Raw genomic sequence first — 18,902 nt, 5'->3', positions numbered from 1 at the left:
TTCGAAATGGCAATGTTGCACCATCTCTTCCTGGCTGTCTCGCTTTTCTCTCTTCTCGGCTTCTCTTCTGCAGACCAAGGGACGGCAACCTTCTACACTCCTCCATACGTCCGTAAGCATCTCATGGCAGCTTAACTCACCACTGTTTCAGAAACCATGTTTACTATACGAAAATTAACGTGGATTCTGTCCTGCGAAACTTTATTTGGTTTTCTCTACAGCTTCTTCTTGCAATGGTTATCAAGACGATGGCGTTATGATCGCGGCAGCGAGTGACGCAATTTGGGACGATGGAGGTGCCTGCGGGAGGTACTACGAGGTGCAGTGTCTGGGAGCAACAAATGCTGGTGATCCTCAGCCTTGCTGGGGAGATGGGACGGTGCAGGTGAAGATAGTGGATCATTGCCCGGCTGGTTGTCGTGGAACTATCGATTTGTCGGAGGAAGCCTTTGCTTCCATTGCTAATCCTGATGCAGGAAAGATAGTGATTGACTACCATAGGTAATGTGCAGCACAGTTTTTTGGGTGGTTTGGGTAGAATTTCGTTTTGGGCTGATTATTGTTATACTAATCCGCCCTCTTTTCTCCTAATCTCTTGCAGTCTATGAAAACGAAGGCACGTACAAGAATTTTGAGTGGTGTGGGAAATGAACAAAAGCAACCCTTGCCATTCTCTTCTAGTCTATGAGGATCATTTATTCGTTTTACGTAGATCTACGGATGATTTCAGTCAATGTATTGACGATTTAATTGTTTAAGACTTATCAATAAAGAATGGAAGATTTTTATGCGTTGAAAAAGTAGGCTCCCTCTTTTAGATTTCTCTACGAGCGAAGGAGGGAGGAGACTTCTCCCCTGCCTCCAAAAAGTCCAAGAGATTATTCGTTTATTCTTTCTCATGTCTCTCTGCTGGAAATGTCGGTAAATCACTGTTCAATTTTGAATTCTCATCCGAATCGAATTTTCTAGGCAGCTTCCAACCTTTTTTGGATGGATAAGTTTTCATTGGCTTCAGGTCAAGAAAGCAGAAGAAATTTCATGAACTTCCCGTTAGGCCCGTCGTCTTTCATTCTTGTTTATGGCTTCCGACGACTTTACAAATCTCTATATGACTAAATTAGTCAAGTTGAAAAGTCGATCAGATGGATAGAAACTTGGATACGCTTAATTGTTTATGATGAATGTTACAGTATATAAACGACGGAATGATAATTCCAGAGACGCCGTTCCAGTTTGGGTTGTAATCATGCGTGATCTACGCAATTTTTCAGATATAAATTCTTCAGAAAAGTCGCTGAAATTCTGGACGAACCTCAGCCTCATCCCTCATGTCAGCTTAACATAATTTTCAACAGTTTGAATCATCTCTAAAGTGGAAAGTTCAAAGATGGTTCATCCCAAACGCGTAACGCAAAGTCGCCACGGCGCCACCTTTGTCCACGTCCGATCAGGAGGAATTTGGGTAACGTTTTCTCCTAATGTTTCCGATGATTTGGGATAAAACATGAGGACTATGAAGTAGCAGCCGTTCACGTAAGTCACATTAGATAAGAAACTAAGCTATTAATCCGTGGAATTTGATCGAAGAATTCGTATGCAGCGACTTTCAGTATGTTCAAAGATGGAAGATAAGCGTTGAAGCCTAACTGGGCACTGGTTTCAACCAAAAAATTTCTATAAAGATGTGGATAGAAAAAGAGCAGAGGCGGCCATTTTACAGAGAAGGAAGCAGAGAAGAAGAGGGATAGCTAGCAATGGAAGCGCGTCATTTAATCGTTTTTGCCTGTTTGTTCTGCTTTGCTTCCATGGCAGCTGCAGTGCCTGGACTTGCAACATTTTACACTCCACCTTATGTTCGTACGTATCGTTTCTCTGTTGTTACATTTTCACTTAATACATATCATCCTTTGACGACGCAAGGCTTGAACTTGAGATCTCTCGATATTTCGTGTAAGCAGCTTCATCGTGCTTCGGCTTCGAAGACAGGGGAGTGATGATCGCGGCGGCGAGCGATGCTATATGGGATAACAGAGCCGCATGCGGTAGGCGTTACTCAGTCACATGCACCGGACCGACTAACGCCGGCGTGCCTCAGCCATGCAGAGGGACCAGTGTCGTGGTGACGATCGTGGATTACTGCCCTGCCGGATGCCGAGGAACCATTGATTTATCGCAGGAAGCCTTCAACACCATCGCTGATCCTAACGCAGGCGTCGTCCAGATCGATTATCGACAGTAATATATGCTTTAGCAAGCCATTTTTCTATTTCTGAAAGCAATTTTTTAACTTTGGTTGTTCCTTGCAGTGACTAACGTTGGCCATAAAATTTTCAGGGTTTGAACTTTGAAGTGATGCGTCGTGGAGAGTGGAGAACACTGGTTGGCCATTAATAAAGATAAATATGTTGAACAAAGTACTGTCTCTATGTATTTTCCTTGAATGAAATAAAGGAGCAACACTGGTTTGTGCTGTGTGATTGGCATTAGGGCATAGTAACAACATATTTCATGGTGGTACTTTGGCAACGAAAATTACATATTTCAGAAATTTCCGCAGAGAAGTGGAGCTGGAAAATATAACCTGCAACATTGAAACAAGGTTTGGGTTTTCTATGAGAGGTGTATTTCATTTCGCCACCCACACAAATCCTAAGTGAATGGATCTTGAACTTGGACTTTATACATAGGCTTTGAAAATACCGAACAACTAAGTGATAACCTTGGATGTGAGTTCAATGAAGGTAGCGCGTTATGGTCATGCCCAAATATCTTGTCTTTTGAGTGCCTTTTAAAGAACAAACTTTAATTCTTTGTTAGATTGTAACTCCACAATCACACTCACATCGCTTATATCTCTAAAGGTATAAGACCCTAGGTCTTTCATTATCTTAACTATCATTAAATTATTTGTTTACCTTTAGAATTTTGATATTTTCATTTCCAAAAATTAAAATGCCATCTACATAAATACATAAAATAATGAAAGACTTGTAGTATGTTTCCCAATACATACATTTGTCCAAATCACATAAGGAAGGTTCACCCTATCAAATTTTCTATCCCATTGCGTAGGACCTTGTTTTTGACCATATAAGGATTTGATTAACTCACACCCTTTATTCTACTAACCAAGAATTATAAAATCCTTTGGCTTCTCTATATAAATTTCTTTCTCTAGTTCCCCATTAAAAAAGGTGGCTTTGACATCCATATTATGGATTTCAAGGTTAATAACACTTGAACTGCAGTTATCTTAGGGATTGGAGAATAAGTATCGAAAAAGTCAATTCCTTATCCTGACTAAAACCTTTAGTAACTAATCTAGCTTTGTATTGTTTTTATGGAACCATAAAGATAACATTTTCTTTGAAAATCTATTTCCGTCCAATTTACCTAGACCCTAGAGGTAAGTTTTTCAATACCCATGTATGGTGTAAAAGAATTGAATCTATTTCACTTTTAATTGCTTCATCCCATAATAATGCATCACTAAATTCCTTTGATTTGGTATAAGCTAATAGATCATCCTTCATGAGGAATATGTAGAAATCTTTTAGGTTTTTTCTATCCTAGATCTCTTGCTCCACCTAAGTTCAATTTTGTGACACTATTTTTGTATCATCGTTATGGTATCTAGAATTTTTTTCGTATTTCAAATTTCCTCTTTCTTTCATAGGAAACATATTTTGAAAAAAAAAAACACAACATCATTGAATTCTTTAATAGTATTAATGGAAATTTAAGGCAAATTAGAATGTACTTCCAAGAACCGATATGCATTAAATTTTTGGCATATCCTATGAAAGTTGCATTTTAAGTTTTAAACCTCAACTTTATCATCTTGTTAAAATTAATTTTAACTTTAGTAAGACAACCAGAGATTTTAAAGTATTTAAGACTAGATCTTTTACCCTACCATAACTCATATGGCGTTTTCAGATTATCCTTGTATGGTATATGATTAAGTAATTTGCATTCTGAAAATAAAGCTTATTCCCACAAATATTTGGGAAGACTAGAACTAGATAACATAGAGCTAATCAAGTCCAAAAAGGTTTATTGTTGTTTTCAGTAACTTCGTTTGACTAAGGAAAATAAGAGTTGTGGTCTCGTGTATGATACCATGTTCCTCATATAATTTTTCAAATTCTTTATAACTATATTCTACTCCTCTATTTGACCAGTATTTTTATTATTTTTTGGCTTTTTTTAACTTGTAATTTATAAAAAAATTCTAATACTTCATCTTTAATTTTGATTAAATACACATAGATGTATTTTGTCATATCATCTATAGAGGTAATAAAATAGTTTTTTCCTCCTACGACAAAATACCACTCATCTCACTGATGTCACTATGAATAAACTCTAGTAAGTCAAAGACTCTACTCTTTGAATTAAATGGTTTTTATGTTTTTTTAATTGGATACATATTTCACATTTTTTTAAAAAAATCTATGTTTTTTTTAGGTATTAGATCTAAATTCACCATTCTTTTTAAAGTATTTATATTTTTGTATCCAAGTTTACAATCAAATAATATGAAACCTTTGAGCTTTTCTAACTCATGGCACTTTGAAGCTTTATTAGTTACGTAATGAACATAGAAAATGTTTATAAAAGGAGAAGAAAGTACCAAGAGGAAGTTATTTAACCAAAGGAGGCAAAAGATATATTCTTGTATTGCTATGCTTCAAACAATCAAAGAGGTAAAATATATGTTGTTGTATTGCTACTTTATAAACCATAAAGGAGGTAAAAAATATTAGTGTATTACTAGTCTAAAAAACATAATGAGGTAAAAGATATTATTATACTGCTACTCTACAAACCGTCAAAGATAATAATTAGATCTATCTTTTTTTTTTACCTTGGGGAGCTAGTTTTGTGATTGTTACAAGAAGTGTTGGCCTATAATAATTGAATAGTATACTCATAAATCAATCAATTGAAGCGGTGATTTTTTGTGGTTCTTATTTTAAACTTTTAAGTAAGTTTATTTTATAAGAAATAAAATCATACATCAACATCAACTCAAATGGCCTTGTTAAAAACATTGGTAGGTCTTTTCCTCCTAATATCATCCCAAACATAGTTCCTTGTCAACACTGGTTGCTCCCATTGAAATCTTGAGTGGGGGCAAAAGGAATGAGAAATATTATTCCACCAATCTAGATTCTTGGTGTACCAATCCATTATAATCTACAAACTCCCTCCCATGAGTACATTCTTCTAACAAAATTAATTTCATCTATAATAGCAAGTCATCTACTTTTTCCAGGAGTAACATAGAAATTAATCTACATATTTGAATTTTGACATTTTAATTTATTTTAATTTCGTACAAGAGAACTTAAAATTGTAGTTGGTTGTACCATGCTTATATGTGCAAAGGCCTTGGTTATCAAGGATCATCAGAATACTAAATTACATAATTGTTCATCATGTGACTATAATTGTTATATTTCTCCCTCTCAAAGAGAACATATCTCTACCATTCCCTATAAATTTTTTATTTAAATATGCAATATTCGTAGAATGGTTGGGCTTTAAATCAATAAAACATTGTTTTCATCATTTTTATCTTCAGAGATAAAAATAAGCACCACCAATCGAGATAAAACATCATTCTATTATATTTTTTCATGTTTTTGTTTGAATAATTTGATGTAACTTGAAGAAAGTATTCAAACGTTAAAAAAAACTAAAGAGAAATTAAAAATAAAAGTAAAAGAAATAAACATGCATCCAAAGTTAAAATTTTATTTTTTCCAATATTTATACTAAAATTATAATTTTAAACTTAATTAATATTTTAAAATTTAACTTTTTAAAGTTGTCAAACTAGAGACTGTTGATTTTGACATTGTATGGTTGTTTGAATGTGAAAATTAATGTGCAATTACCTTGGCTTGAGGAACATGAAACCTTTGAGTTTTTCTAACTCATGACACTTCGAAACTTTATAAGTTCTGTAACTTTACCCCCTGTTCTCCCATCGTAATGAACATGGAAAATTTTTTATAAAAGGAGAAGAGAAGGACCAAGAGGAAGTTATTGTAACCAAATGAGTCAAAAGATATATTTTTGTATTGCCATATTACAAACCATCAAGGAGGTAAAAGGTATGTTGCTATTCTACAAACCATAAAGGAGATGAAAAATATTATTGTCTTGTTACTCTACAAACTGTTGAGGAGAAGATTTAGATCCATCTTTGTTTTTTTTACCTGAAGGAGCAAGTTTTGTGATCGTTACAAGAAGTATTACCCTATAATTGTTGAATACTATACTCATAAATAAATCAACTGAATCGAAAATTTTTTGTGGTTTTTCAAGAATATATTTTTAAGTAAGTTTATTTTATAAAAAATCAAATCATACATCAACATTAACTCAAACGGCCTTATTAAAAACATTGATAGGTCTTTCCCTCCTAATATCATCCCAAATTGAACTTTCGTCAACACTAGTTGCTCCCATTGAAATCCTTGAGTGGGGGCAAAGCATGATAAACATTATTCCACCAATCTAGATTCATGTTGTACCAATCCATTATAATCTTCAAGGCTTCCTCCCATGGAGTTCATTCTTTTGAAAAAAAAAAAAAATTCATCTATATTAGCAAGTCGTCTACAATTTCTATGAGTAACATAAAAATTCATCTATAGATTTGAATTTGACATTATAAACTATATTAGCAAGTCGTCTACAAATTATAGTTGGTTGTTGCATGCTTATATGTGCAAAGGCATTGGTTATCAAGGATCATCAGAATACTAAATTACATAATTGTACATCATGTGACTATGATTGTTATGTTTCTCCCTCTCAAAGAGAACATATCTCCACCATTCCCATTAAAAAAATTATTTAAATGTATAATATTACTAGAATGGCTCTACCAATCAAGATAAAGCATCATTGTATTATATTTTTTTCATTTTTTTAATAATTTGATGCAATTTGAAGAAACTATCCAAACGTTAAAAAAATAAAAAATAAAGGAAAAGAAATAAACATGCATCAAAGTTATAAATTCCATTTTCTCCAATATTTATGCTAAAATTATAATTTTAAACTTAAAATTAATATTCTAAAAATACTAATGCCATTTAGAAATTAATATTTTAAAAAAAACTTTTTAAAGCTTTCAAACTAGAAATTGTTGATTTTGACATTGTAAGGTTGTTTGAATGTGAAAATTAATGTGCAATTGCCTTGCTTTGAAATCCATTGTATTCATCCAACTGACCATAGACAAAATAACCATACTTCTAAGAAATTATTTAAAAAAAATTAATTATAGTTTAGACAACATCAACTTACATAAAAATAAAAATTACAACAACATTATATGTTAGTTTACTTACAACATACCTAAATTGAGAATAATGATAATAATAATGGTAACACCAACAACAAAAGACGTAAAAAAATCTTTTGATACTAAAAGTAACTTGCCCATCTATTATAGGTTTTTTTATTAGGTTCAAATTAATGCTTGATTATCGAATCTTTGATGTTGAAAAGCTCTATGAACTCTTTGCTTAGCTTGGAAGTATCTAACTCGTTATTACTCCTTAGAGCCACAATCACCTTTGTTTGTTCTTCCAAGTGGAATTTGATCTATGTGAAGTTTGGAACAATGTACTTCTTGCACAACTCCAATATCTCATTGTGGCTAATCACTCCCGGATTGGTGAAGTTCCAAATCCCCTTGCAATCCTTCTTGGCCATTTCAATGTAGATAGGAAGAAGCTCGTCTAGTACTGTCATGCTATTGGGTATATTAACGACTTTGTTGTAACTTCTCACATTTGTACCATTAATGTTAAGCCCATATACAACTTTTCCTCTGGTTGTAATTGTGGGTGATCCAAGGATTCGCAATAGGCCATAATGAGCATCTTTATGCCTTTGTAGAAAGGAGTTGGAAGGCCTCCGAATTGTGGACATTAATGACATAGATAATCACATCATAAACCTCATCAGTGCTTACATGGATAAAATGAGTAATTTGTTGATGGGTGACCTTGCGAGCCTCCAAAGGACATGGGTGCCATAAATATTGTTGGTGCCGAATGTGGGTTTGGGCATAAAGTGCATAATGGTATCAATTTCCTCATCAACAAGATAATGGTTAATGAGGTTGGCACCGGTGATGTCACCCTTGAGAAACTTAAAGTTAGGAGTCAATCTTGCGGGAAGAAGGATTTTCAAGTTAGAGTAGTAGTTGAGCTTCTCGAGGGCAATGATCTTGTAGTTTGGGTATTTTTGCACCAAACGGTTGGTGAAATGAGAGGTGATGAAACTAGTCGCACCAGTTATGAGGATGGTCTTTGGAATGTATTTGTTGGTTGAGGAAATATTTTTTTATTCTTTTCTTACCCAAATTTGTTAATTGATCATGTGAGAGAAAAAATGAAAAAATAACAAGAAGACCATTTATGAACAAATTCTATTTGAAAAAAATGTGTTTTATGTTGGGTTAAAATTTTATATATTATTCCACTCACGATCGCATGGTCAAATGGTTCTACAAATTTGAATTTGATATCTCAAGCTATTTTAATTTTAATTAGGAGAACTCCAAGTTTTAATAGGTTGTAGTAGGCATATACATACGTGCAAAAGTTTCAATCACAAGGATCTTCAGAATAATGAAACATGTGATCATCCATCATATGAGTTTGGGTACTCTCTTTCGCTTTCTCAAAGAAGGCATATCTCCACCCCATTAATTAGTACAACCTTATTCAACGTAGGATAATGATTATAATTGGTCCAATTTTTAAGCAATAAGTTATCATTATTACCATTTTTTGTTTTGAGACGCTACTAATGTAAGCATTATTTTCATATATTCTTTTCGTCGTTCAAGTATCTTAGTTTGATGCATTTTTTAGCAAAGTTGTACTAAAAAGGTTTAATGAAGAAAAGGAAATTCAAAAGAAAAAGAAAAATATACATGCATCAATGGTATGAATTACATTTTCTACAACATTGTTACTAAAGCAATACAAAAAAAAAAATAGAAGAAAAAATGTAACTACAATAACATATCGGGGGCGATTCCAAAACTATCTATTTGGTTCTAGGTTAGAATAAAATGATTGAGATGAAATGGAAAGATAAACTTTCTTTCTAGTTAGCTAGAGAGAAAAGAAGGTATGATGAAAATGAGAGAAAAGGAAAGTGAAAAAGGTGGAAATCGTTTGAGGAAAATTAGGTAGGAGGTTGTGGGAATTGGTAGTTAGAAAGGACACAAAAAAATGTTTCAACAACTATTTAAGTTTTGAAGTTGAAAAGAAATCCCCATTTATGTGAGCTCAGTGAGGCAGTCACCTGATTTTAGGATGTTTGTTTCCTATCATCCATTATTTCAGATGACAATGATTGAGAGTCTTTAAGAGAAAAACTCTTCTTTGTTCCTGTGTTTCAACTAGATCACTGATTTTCTAAGTATCAACATGGTAGAGTTTTCTATTTTTAGGAAGCTACTTTTAAGATAGATGGGGATATCAACTGGTGGATTTGGGTGGGGTTTTAAGAAAACCCAATCTTGTCTTAAAATTTAAAATAAATAAACTTAAAATATTCAATTAAAAATATTTGAGGGTATATATTCTAACATCCGTCAAGGTAGAGATGAAAAAAAATCTCCTCGATCCCAAACACATACAAACCTGTAGGTGTCGTTTCTAGGAGTCAAGAAAATCTATTTCAGAATCGACTAAGGCTAAGACAATACAAATAAAACTAAAATCCCACTATTATTCATCTATCCTATCTAACAAGAAAAGATCAACAAAAACATAAAATATGTACGAGTCATCGTGAACTCATCTACTTTATTTTACTTTGATTAAAAACATAGACTACCTTTGATGCAAAAAAAATTGATATTTGGTTTAAGATATTGAAAGTTTTTTAAATTTAATATAATTTCTTGATTTTTTGTTTGATGTAAGAACCATCAATGATAACTTAATTTGTTCTTAATATGCTCACCCTCACCCACAACCCACAACCACCACCACCCCTATACTTGAGCAAACCTCTTAGTTTGACAAATCCTTTAACCCAACCAATTATCTAATTCTATGTATAAAATATTGAACTTGTTAGGCATTGTGGTAGGCCTCGACCATATGCTTATTCTCAAATGTAATCTATGTTATAGTAAGGATTTAAAAAGCTCGTGCACAAATATATCACCAAGGATTATTAACTACTTAAAATATAGATTTAAACTATTTGAGATCTGACCACAAACAAAATCATTAGTTTGTACATGATATTAGGAGATAGACATTTTCAACATAGAATAATCAGTCAACTTTATTCTTTCTTAGGGCAAAAACCCATCTTAGTCTGTAAGAGAGGCTAGTTGAGTAATAAAAGTTATTTCACTACTTAAAATCATGCGCCAAAATATTTTTTTCCACCTGCACAAAAAAAAATAAAAATTGTTAGAACTAATCATGCCTATGCAATCATGCATAATCAAAAGTAATAAAAAAATCATGAAGATCTCAAAATTTACTTCCAATTAAATGTTTATTTTGTAGTGATTAAAAGTGGAAAATAAAGAGGACAAGTAGATATAATCCATGAGACAATTATATTACCTCAATGAGGGACTCAAACTTATTTTTCAATGTATCGAATTCAGCAGTCATCGCTTGCAAACCCTTCATGCACCTACATAAAAATGACACATTTTTATGCATTATATGCTAACAAAGCTTGAATTCATAAGAAAATCTCATTTGAATCTTAAGGAAATTGTTGCAAATGCATTGTGACATATAGGGTGGTAAGTATTAAAGATACTATGGATATGCATCAACATTTAGACATGTTAGCTATATTAGATTCATTAGATGAGGTACTATTAAATGGACATGTGATTAAACCTCTTAAGATTGAAATTATAATTTTACATGAGATTTGATATAGAAGACATTTTAATTTCTATAGACGTTCATATGACTTCACATGATGTTCATTATTACCATGGAATAGAGTTATACACCTGAACTACATAAAAAATACGCTTTTAGCTTTTGAATCTTTGAACATTTTTACATTATATGGTTCAGAACCAAAACACAAGTTGTATTTGGTTGTTTTTTGCCACAATTGTGTTGTTCTCATTGTCCATTTGTGTAAGGTTGGATAATGAGAATAATCTTACAGCTAAGAATAATTATATAACTATTAATTGGAAAAAAATGCTTAACTTCGACTAATCATTTTGGGATGAGTTTAAACCCAACTTTAATATGATATCATAATAGATGCTCATATATAGCCCTACCTCAAAATATGAAAGACTTTTTTGCAAAGATGGAGAATACAATTGAGTAACGAATCATATAGAGTTATATGCGAAATATTAGGCAAAAGAAAACTGTTCCTTACCCTTCTAGGTCCTTATTCTCACAAAATTGACGACACTCAATACAAGCTTGCACAATTTTTTGTCCACCGACACTGTAAACAAGATGATTTAAATGTCTGTTCAAAGTATAAGTTAAAGCAAGAATGGTAATTGATCTTCTTTTGTAATTCTAATTTTAAAAAATAATTCCTGAAGCTTTATACTACAATCGAAGGTTTTAAAAAATAAAAAAACGAAGAAGAAGCAGAGGCACCTGGAGCTTGTTCCCTTGACCTGGTGAACCAAAGCATCCGCATTCTTGAAATCAACATCAGCTTCACCTCTTTCCAGCATTAGTTACAGAAGGAAGACATCAAAACTACATTACTTCAAGATAGAAATCAATGTGAAGAGACATTATTCTTTGAAGCTTTTAACATACAATGTTTTTGTCAATTCCGACAAGATCCTTTGGGCGTCTTCGATGAAGAGAGAAATCAATTCACCCAGAAAGCTTGGATTAGTTTCATCCCCCAACTCCTCAAGCTGGCTGAAATTTTCATCTAGGAATCCCTGCATTGCATGTAGAAGACATCAGCAACAGAAAGGAGATTTTGTTTAATTGCTTACAACATCAACCGACAATAGCTTCAAAAACCAGAAAAGAAGTTTGGAGTGTCGCCATGCAAAACATTGTATGAACCTTGAGTTTACTCTAAGCTCGAGTTTAATTATCCTGAATATGATTGAGCAACCTGTTGAATAACCCATATCGATTCAAAACAGACTACAAATAATTACCTTAATTTTTCCATGGTTCAAGAGACGTGAATATTCAAGAACTCTAATCTTGTGCTTAAAAAAACTATACAAACTCAAAAATCAAAATACGAGAGATATCAAACCTGGTTAATTAGCAAAATATACGCAAAAGGTTATAAAACAGGAATGTGATTCTTGGAATTAATAACAGGAAAGGATTGCCGTCGGACTACAGTATTGAGATGACATATACAGATGGAAAGGAATAAACAGAAGTAGACGAACACCCTTCTACAGACATCTCTGCAAAAAAGACAAGAAACGGAGACACAAAAACTACAATATTTGAAAACCCAATTATATTTCATCGAAAGAAAAATCAAAATGTAGCATAATCTTAAGATTTAGCCAAAAACCAAACGGAGTGTACTCAAGAACGATCGAAAAAGCTTGATGAGAAGAATGCATCAAAAAGGCAAAAATTCATCAAAAGCTGTATTGGTTTCTCGTGCTCTTTCTTCATCAGGATAAAAGAAAAGCACAAAACTACCAAAACAAATCGAAGAAAAGAAAAAAAAAGATAGCAGCAGAGGGCCAAGTCCAAGAACACTGAATTACCTCCTCTAACATGGAATTCACTAACTCATAACGTTGTTTCTTGAGCGCAGATGAGTCCATCTCTCAAATGCCTGAAGCCGAATATCAAATGTTTACAGGCTCATGATGAAAGAGAAGCTGAGTATGATTCTGTATTTATAGCGAAAGAGAGGGGTATTAATTATTTAGATTGTTAGCGTGAGATTACATTAAAGATTACACCCTGTCTATTTGTGGCTCTGTCCCTGTATCGACTCAGATTCGTGCAAATTCACGCAAAACATTAAAAAAAAAACAAATAAAATCTCCCCAGTAGACACGACTAAAGATTGCATTTAATTTGTAGACAAACGGGCATGGATGATTCATCTGAAGTTTCTCAAATTGATGCAATTTGTATCCGTTCAGAGAGAGAGAGAAGAAGGAGAAGGAGAAGAGAGAGTGCTTTCTACAGGCGTCTGTTCAGTAGTTTCTTCTTATTCTGTAAAGCTAATTCACTAAGTATTTAATAAATACTCTTAGAATTTAATTAGTTAATTCAGTTCTATTTAATAAATTATAAATAAGTAATAGAATAAAAAAATTTGTTTCTGAAATGGGTAAAGAGTTCCAATGTGTGCAGTGCAGTGCAGTTCCTAAAAAGGGTCTCTGGTATTCTATCCGATTCTCATTCCCCGCACCTCTCTCTACACGGTCGTTTGTTCTTGTAAGAGGAAGCAGCGGCCAGCCATGGCGGGAGCTGCTAGCACTTCTTTTCCTTCAATGGTAGCCCCCAAAACCCAGTCCTATCCCCGCCGCCGACTTGGAAGCTTCTGCCTTTCTGCTTCGGTTTCTACTCGCGCTCACTCCTTTCTTTCGTTCCCTCATCCCATCAGCTTATTCCCTATTCTACTAGGTCCGAGTCCCAGAAGGGTCTCTCTATCGAGGATTTCGGCGGTCGTTGATGAAGAACCCGTGGCGGAGGCGACCTTGCCGGAAGACGATTCAAAACTGGAGGACGTTGGTGACGGTTTATCACCCGAAGACCTCGAACCCATAGTCCGGCCTTGTAAACTCTACGTTTGCAATTTGCCTCGTCGATGCGACATTGCGGAGCTTCAAGAGATATTCAAACCGTTTGGGACTGTGCAGTCAGTGGAGGTACGAGACTTCTCCCAAGTATGTTGTGTGTTTAGTTCAACGTCTGCATTTTGTTAAAGGGACTCCCATTGTTGTAAGTGCCAATAAATATGTGAAATTTTTAGATGGTAAATGCAAATGTTTCGATTTCAAATGAGAAATTCTCCATCTCAGTGGTACAGCCGTACAAGTCTTACATCGCCTGAAATTGGGTTAGCTTGTGTGGAAGAATGGACTTAATTTTGTTTGGAGTACAGAAGTGTAGTTATAAACAAGAATTTTTGAAAACCGATTAGTTCTGCGTTTTCATTTCTGTGGTAGTAATTTGATTTGATTATTTTACCTATTATTTGAAGGACTGGGTCTGATTTTTTTTTTCCCTCTTTCTGGCGTGTCATTTGCCATATATCTTAGTCAAGAGCTTTCAGTAGTTGCGCACGGTTCGATTCACGTCTTGCATTTCATTAATTGCAAGACTCTATTTTTGGCAGGTTTCACGGGACCCTGAAACCGGAATGAGCAAAGGGTGCGGTTTTGTAGCAATGAGTTCAATACCAGAAGGTATAGCAGCCATTGAAGCATTGGATGGATCTGTAAGTGGGAGAGTTTATCAGTGGAAGTATAGTTCCTCCTTTTATCTTTTGACTAAATGACTTAACATGCTTCGTTTTCTGTCTTCCATAGGACTTGGGTGGACGTGAAATTCGTGTCAGGTATTCGGCTGACTTATTTTCAAGGAAAAAGAACATTGATACTCTGACTAGAATGTCTAAGAACTTAATTTTTGAAAGCCCTCACAAGGCCTACGTGGGCAATCTTGCCTGGTCTGTACAATCTAAACATTTGAGGGAGCATTTCAGCAAATTTGGAACTGTTGTAAGTGTAAGAATAGTCTTTGATCGCAAAGACGGGAAAAATCGTGTGTTTGCATTTGTCTCTTTCTCTTCGGCTGAGGAGCTAGACGCAGCCATAGCTTCTAGTGGAAAGGTAAAGTTGTATTATTACCTGCTTATATTCAACATCCATTTCGTACGATTCTTTTGCAACCAGAAACACTGTTATCTTCCTGTCATTTATGAGTTAAGCTTATGTCTAAACTATGGGACTGCACTGTATTGGGATCTAATTAAGTAGCCGACATGCAGATTAGCTGTTTTAAACAAGTTCTTCATTACCAATTGAAGGGCCATTCCATGTGAAGTGCCACAGTATAACAATTTTATCAATTGAAATTACATAAAATACCTAACAAGTACTCAGATAAAATGGTTAGATAGTCAAATTGATGATTTTCACTTTTGTTGGTGTCTGATGATCAACTCTTTAAATTGGGGTCCGAGTTTCCATATATTTTTAGAGCAAGTACTTGAATGTTTTTTGTGTGTAGCTTACACTGGGAATTGTAAGTACTGACCTTGTTCCTGCCTGTCTCATCAGATATAAGTTTTTGGTCAACTACTTTCTGGCTGCCAAGTGAAGTCTAAGCATTCATTTAGTACTCTTGTCCTGATGTTCTTACCTCTTTATTTCCTATTCCTTCTTTATCACAGGAGTTCTTTGGCCGTACATTACTGGTGAGGGAAGTTGTTAAGAAGGCATGATCAACAATTTCAGTGCTTGGTAGATCCATAAATGATTGTTTTTCGGTTGCAAAGTTTGTTTCTAAATCTAGAGAAGATGGGCTGACTTTGCGTATGTCGATGCAGTGGTTCAGCAATGCGCTAGGAGAGGAACAGGTATTATGCTTTTTCCTTGGGTGGGAATGGGAATGGTGCTGAAGGTTTTTTACATTGGACATGCATTGCTGCTAGTTTACTTATTATGAAGTTCAAGCTCATATCTTAGTATCTTATGGATATGATTGTGCTCATCTAGTGACCTGTGACAGTAACTAACTGGATGCTACTTATCACTCTCATTTATTTATGCATCACTCTATCTTTTGATTTCTAAAAAGGTCATGGAACAGTTCCTCACGACTTGTAAAACATTGCCTTGTGAAGTTATTCTTGGCCACTTGTCTGCATGTGCACAGACAGGTAATAGGTCTCACAACTTGTGAGTTGTAAGGAACCCCATGACTTACACATAGTAATGATGGTATGGGTTGTTGCATAGTATTTCCGCATGCTGTACATTTACTGAACACAATTTTAGTCTATATCAATCATAAACAATGAGATTGTCAGTAGAACAGTGCTCTTGGGATGTTGAAGTCCACTTACAAAGTCGATGAGATATGGATCTAATGGTGATGGTTCTCTAGGAAGACTCTTGTTATAATCATTTTCTTAACGACTTTCATGTAGTTATTATTAAGACAGGGATATGTAACTTAAATGTAAACAAGGACAAAAGGGTTCTTAGAAGCTTAATTAGAGTTGTATATTAGTAAGTGACTTGTTGAGCATAGGTTATCTTGCTCGACATTAAGAATATGAGCCCCTGAGTTGCAGTGAGGTACTATTCTGCTCCAATTTTTATTTGTTCTTCAAAATTCATTATATGAGGCCCTGCTTTGCAACCTGAGGTATCTGCATTTTTTAAAAACATTTTTACACTCAATCTGGCTTGTTGTTGTTACTATTATTCTCCAAAAACTCTAGTTTTTGTTGACTAACCTTTATGTTAACGATGATCATGTATGATATACAAGGATGAACAATGTTTTTCTGTTTACGCTTGCAGGACAGTAGCTGCCAACTTGATGGTCGTATGGATTCTCTTGTGAACTAATCATCTGCTACCTGCATTACTCGTATAGCAGTAGCCTAAACTCCATGCAATTCATTGCTTGAGCTGTACTTGGTGGAATCGGGCTTAACTATACTTGGGGTGGTTTCAGCATGACAATAACTTGAACTTGGTTTCAGTCTTAGCTCATTAATGGTCTTGTTGTACTTTTCAAATCTTGTCCTAAAAGAAGAAAAATCATTTCAGATATTTCAGAAAATTCAACAGCCTCTAATATGCAGATATTTTTGTAGAATCATTTCAGATTGATCACGAGAGGAAGCATGTTTGAATATTGATCAGAGTGGTTAATTCCGGGGAGAAGTGTTCCTGTGGATTTTTAGTTGGTAAAAGTTTGGTCTTCACATGACAGTGTTGGCGTTCCTTCATGTGTATACTAATGGAGCATGACATCAGTAAGGCATTTCAACGTTTGCTGGCTATACTTGAATGGCTTCTGCGAGTAAACACTAACAATGGGAGTACTTGAACTATAGCAGTGTTCCTATCCAGAGCTATCTGACCATGTGAATAGCTTAATACTCAGAATCTGTCTCAAGTCACAATATTGAAAATACCAACATAATCAAATAGTTTCGTTTCAACTTTGAACTGCCGTTGAATGACGCGGTTTCTATACTCAAAAACGTAATTGCCCGTCTTCAGTGGGTCTGTAGTTTTAGCGACACCATATCCAGGCCTTGATGTGCGATTGCTAAGCACGACATTCTCATTCTTCTGAATGAAAATGAACTCACAACAGAAAATATGAACTGCACACTAAAAGTTTATGAACAGAGCAACAATCATCTGTAGTGAAAATGAAATCACAACTGAAAATACGAAGGACACGTGTTCGATTGTCAAATGATCCACTCAAAATCATCATCTCCCACCTTGGAACCACTAGGACTCCGGCAAAGATAAGAACAAGGATAACCTGCAGTGAGATTATGTTCGAAGAGCTGAAACAATGGCGGAAATTGATCTTAGGAGATCGCGACCTTTCAACATTATTCTCTGACTGTCAAATCAATCAGCCTTCTTTCCTGTTTCTTACCCATAATTGAAAGATCTGTCTTCTTCCCCCATCGGTTACGGAGTTCTTCACCTTTTAGCATTCTCTGTGTCGGTGGATGAGAATTAAGAAGCCTTATAGCCTTTATCCTGAACTGATTCCAATAGTTCCACCTCCCAAACCCATCAACTTCAATTGTTTAATTACGTACTTCGTGGCTCACTCTCGTCGATTCTTGTATCTGCCTCAAGAAATAAAGTCGGCGTTGGCAATTCCTGGCCGAACCCTGTTTAAATTCGGGTCGCCATGGCCATGGACTTGATCTGTCACCGTTGGGTCCAATAAATTCATTCAAGATTTCATTTTCCTGCTACCAACATTAGTTCAATGCAGGGTTTAGAAAATTTACACTAACAACTTCGCTGCAAATTATAATGAAAGTTATATGTGGTTTAGAGAGACGAGAGATGGAGAGAGGAGCAGGGAAAAGCAGGGGGAGGTGGTTGACTGATGAAATGATCAATCATGGTAGTGGTCCATCCTAAGCCTTTTCTTGAATCATTAATGGAGTTATCGGTTTCTCTCTCCACCCACATGTTTCCTGATGGACCTCGGCGTGCTGTCTCTTCTACCAAGGGACCTCAGATTCTTTCAAGTAAGAATTATTATTGCATTTGTAGGGATGTAAATATTGGTCAACAAGTGATAAATTCTTGCCCGTTAAGCTCATTATTATACTAACTCGCCATGCCTGCTGGTGTTATATAAATTTTTTGACAGGGGTAACATTAATTAACATGAAGAGAACACAGAGAAGGCCATTATGGAAATCGATATTTGATGGAAATCTAAAAAGGAACTGAAAGTTATTTCCAGTACAAACGGCTACCAATACCATCCACCATGGACGCAGCTAAGCAATCTTCTTACAGTAAAGACAACACCAGTACCTTACTTACCCTCGTTTCTTAATTCCATTAAAAAATCGTGTATTGATCTTCTCCTTCAGAAACCTAACCATGTGAAGATCATACAGTGACAGTCTATTCATCTTAAAAAGACTCCAAATACGACCCAACTCATGTCTCTCTGCTTAGCAAATAGCCTTCGCATAAGAACAAACTCTTCCATTAATAAATTTGGGGCGCTTGGCCCATTTTGGACAAGTTGAGCTACGGGTTTCTGTTCCAGAAAAGAAACAGAAAGGAGTGAGGTCATCGAGGTTTTCTGTGATAAGGTTTGAATCAATGGCTAGCTTACGATGGGTAGCAGACAACCCATGAG

At 35.0% G+C, this 18,902-nt stretch overlaps 3 protein-coding genes and 1 pseudogene across 5 annotated transcripts; 2 read left to right on the top strand and 2 right to left on the bottom strand.

Annotated features, from left to right (window-relative positions):
* Positions 1–6: 6 nt before the first annotated feature.
* On the top strand, positions 7–2,239 carry LOC137950156 (expansin-A11-like). The gene is made up of 5 exons (XM_068796538.1): positions 7–112; positions 222–501; positions 1,272–1,330; positions 1,813–1,857; positions 1,959–2,239. The coding sequence occupies exons 1-5, from the start codon at positions 7–9 to the stop codon at positions 2,237–2,239; spliced, it is 771 nt and encodes a 256-aa protein (XP_068652639.1).
* A 4,230-nt stretch (positions 2,240–6,469) lies between these two features.
* LOC137950155 (trifunctional UDP-glucose 4,6-dehydratase/UDP-4-keto-6-deoxy-D-glucose 3,5-epimerase/UDP-4-keto-L-rhamnose-reductase RHM1-like) lies at positions 6,470–8,364 on the bottom strand (annotated as a pseudogene).
* A 2,028-nt stretch (positions 8,365–10,392) lies between these two features.
* LOC137950154 (histidine-containing phosphotransfer protein 1-like) lies at positions 10,393–12,829 on the bottom strand. Its single transcript, XM_068796537.1, has 6 exons — positions 12,770–12,829; positions 11,832–11,962; positions 11,664–11,732; positions 11,431–11,502; positions 10,635–10,707; positions 10,393–10,451 (listed from the first exon to the last, which is right to left on the bottom strand). Exons 1-6 carry the CDS (start codon positions 12,827–12,829, stop codon positions 10,416–10,418), a joined length of 441 nt encoding a protein of 146 aa, XP_068652638.1. The 3' UTR covers positions 10,393–10,415.
* Positions 12,830–13,442: 613 nt separating this feature from the next.
* LOC137950513 (29 kDa ribonucleoprotein A, chloroplastic-like) lies at positions 13,443–16,942 on the top strand. 3 transcript variants are annotated; one of them, XM_068797022.1, is made up of 6 exons: positions 13,443–13,906; positions 14,359–14,460; positions 14,552–14,854; positions 15,418–15,487; positions 15,574–15,603; positions 16,556–16,942. In XM_068797022.1, exons 1-4 carry the CDS (start codon positions 13,478–13,480, stop codon positions 15,466–15,468), a joined length of 885 nt encoding a protein of 294 aa, XP_068653123.1. In that variant the 5' UTR covers positions 13,443–13,477; the 3' UTR covers positions 15,469–15,487; positions 15,574–15,603; positions 16,556–16,942. The 3 variants fall into 3 exon arrangements, 2 of the variants coding, with proteins under 2 accessions (XP_068653123.1, XP_068653124.1); XR_011111952.1 differs by having other exon boundaries at positions 13,443–13,888; positions 15,418–15,603; XM_068797023.1 differs by lacking the exon at positions 15,418–15,487 and having other exon boundaries at positions 14,552–14,580.
* Positions 16,943–18,902: the final 1,960 nt, after the last annotated feature.

Source organism: Aristolochia californica, unplaced genomic scaffold (genome assembly GCF_029961685.1).
Source record: "Aristolochia californica isolate CCGP_79_NKW_82.1479 unplaced genomic scaffold, dmAriCali1.0.hap1 SCAF_14, whole genome shotgun sequence".
Lineage (NCBI taxonomy): Eukaryota > Viridiplantae > Streptophyta > Magnoliopsida > Piperales > Aristolochiaceae > Aristolochia > Aristolochia californica.
This window is presented reverse-complemented; position numbering and strand designations above follow the sequence as displayed.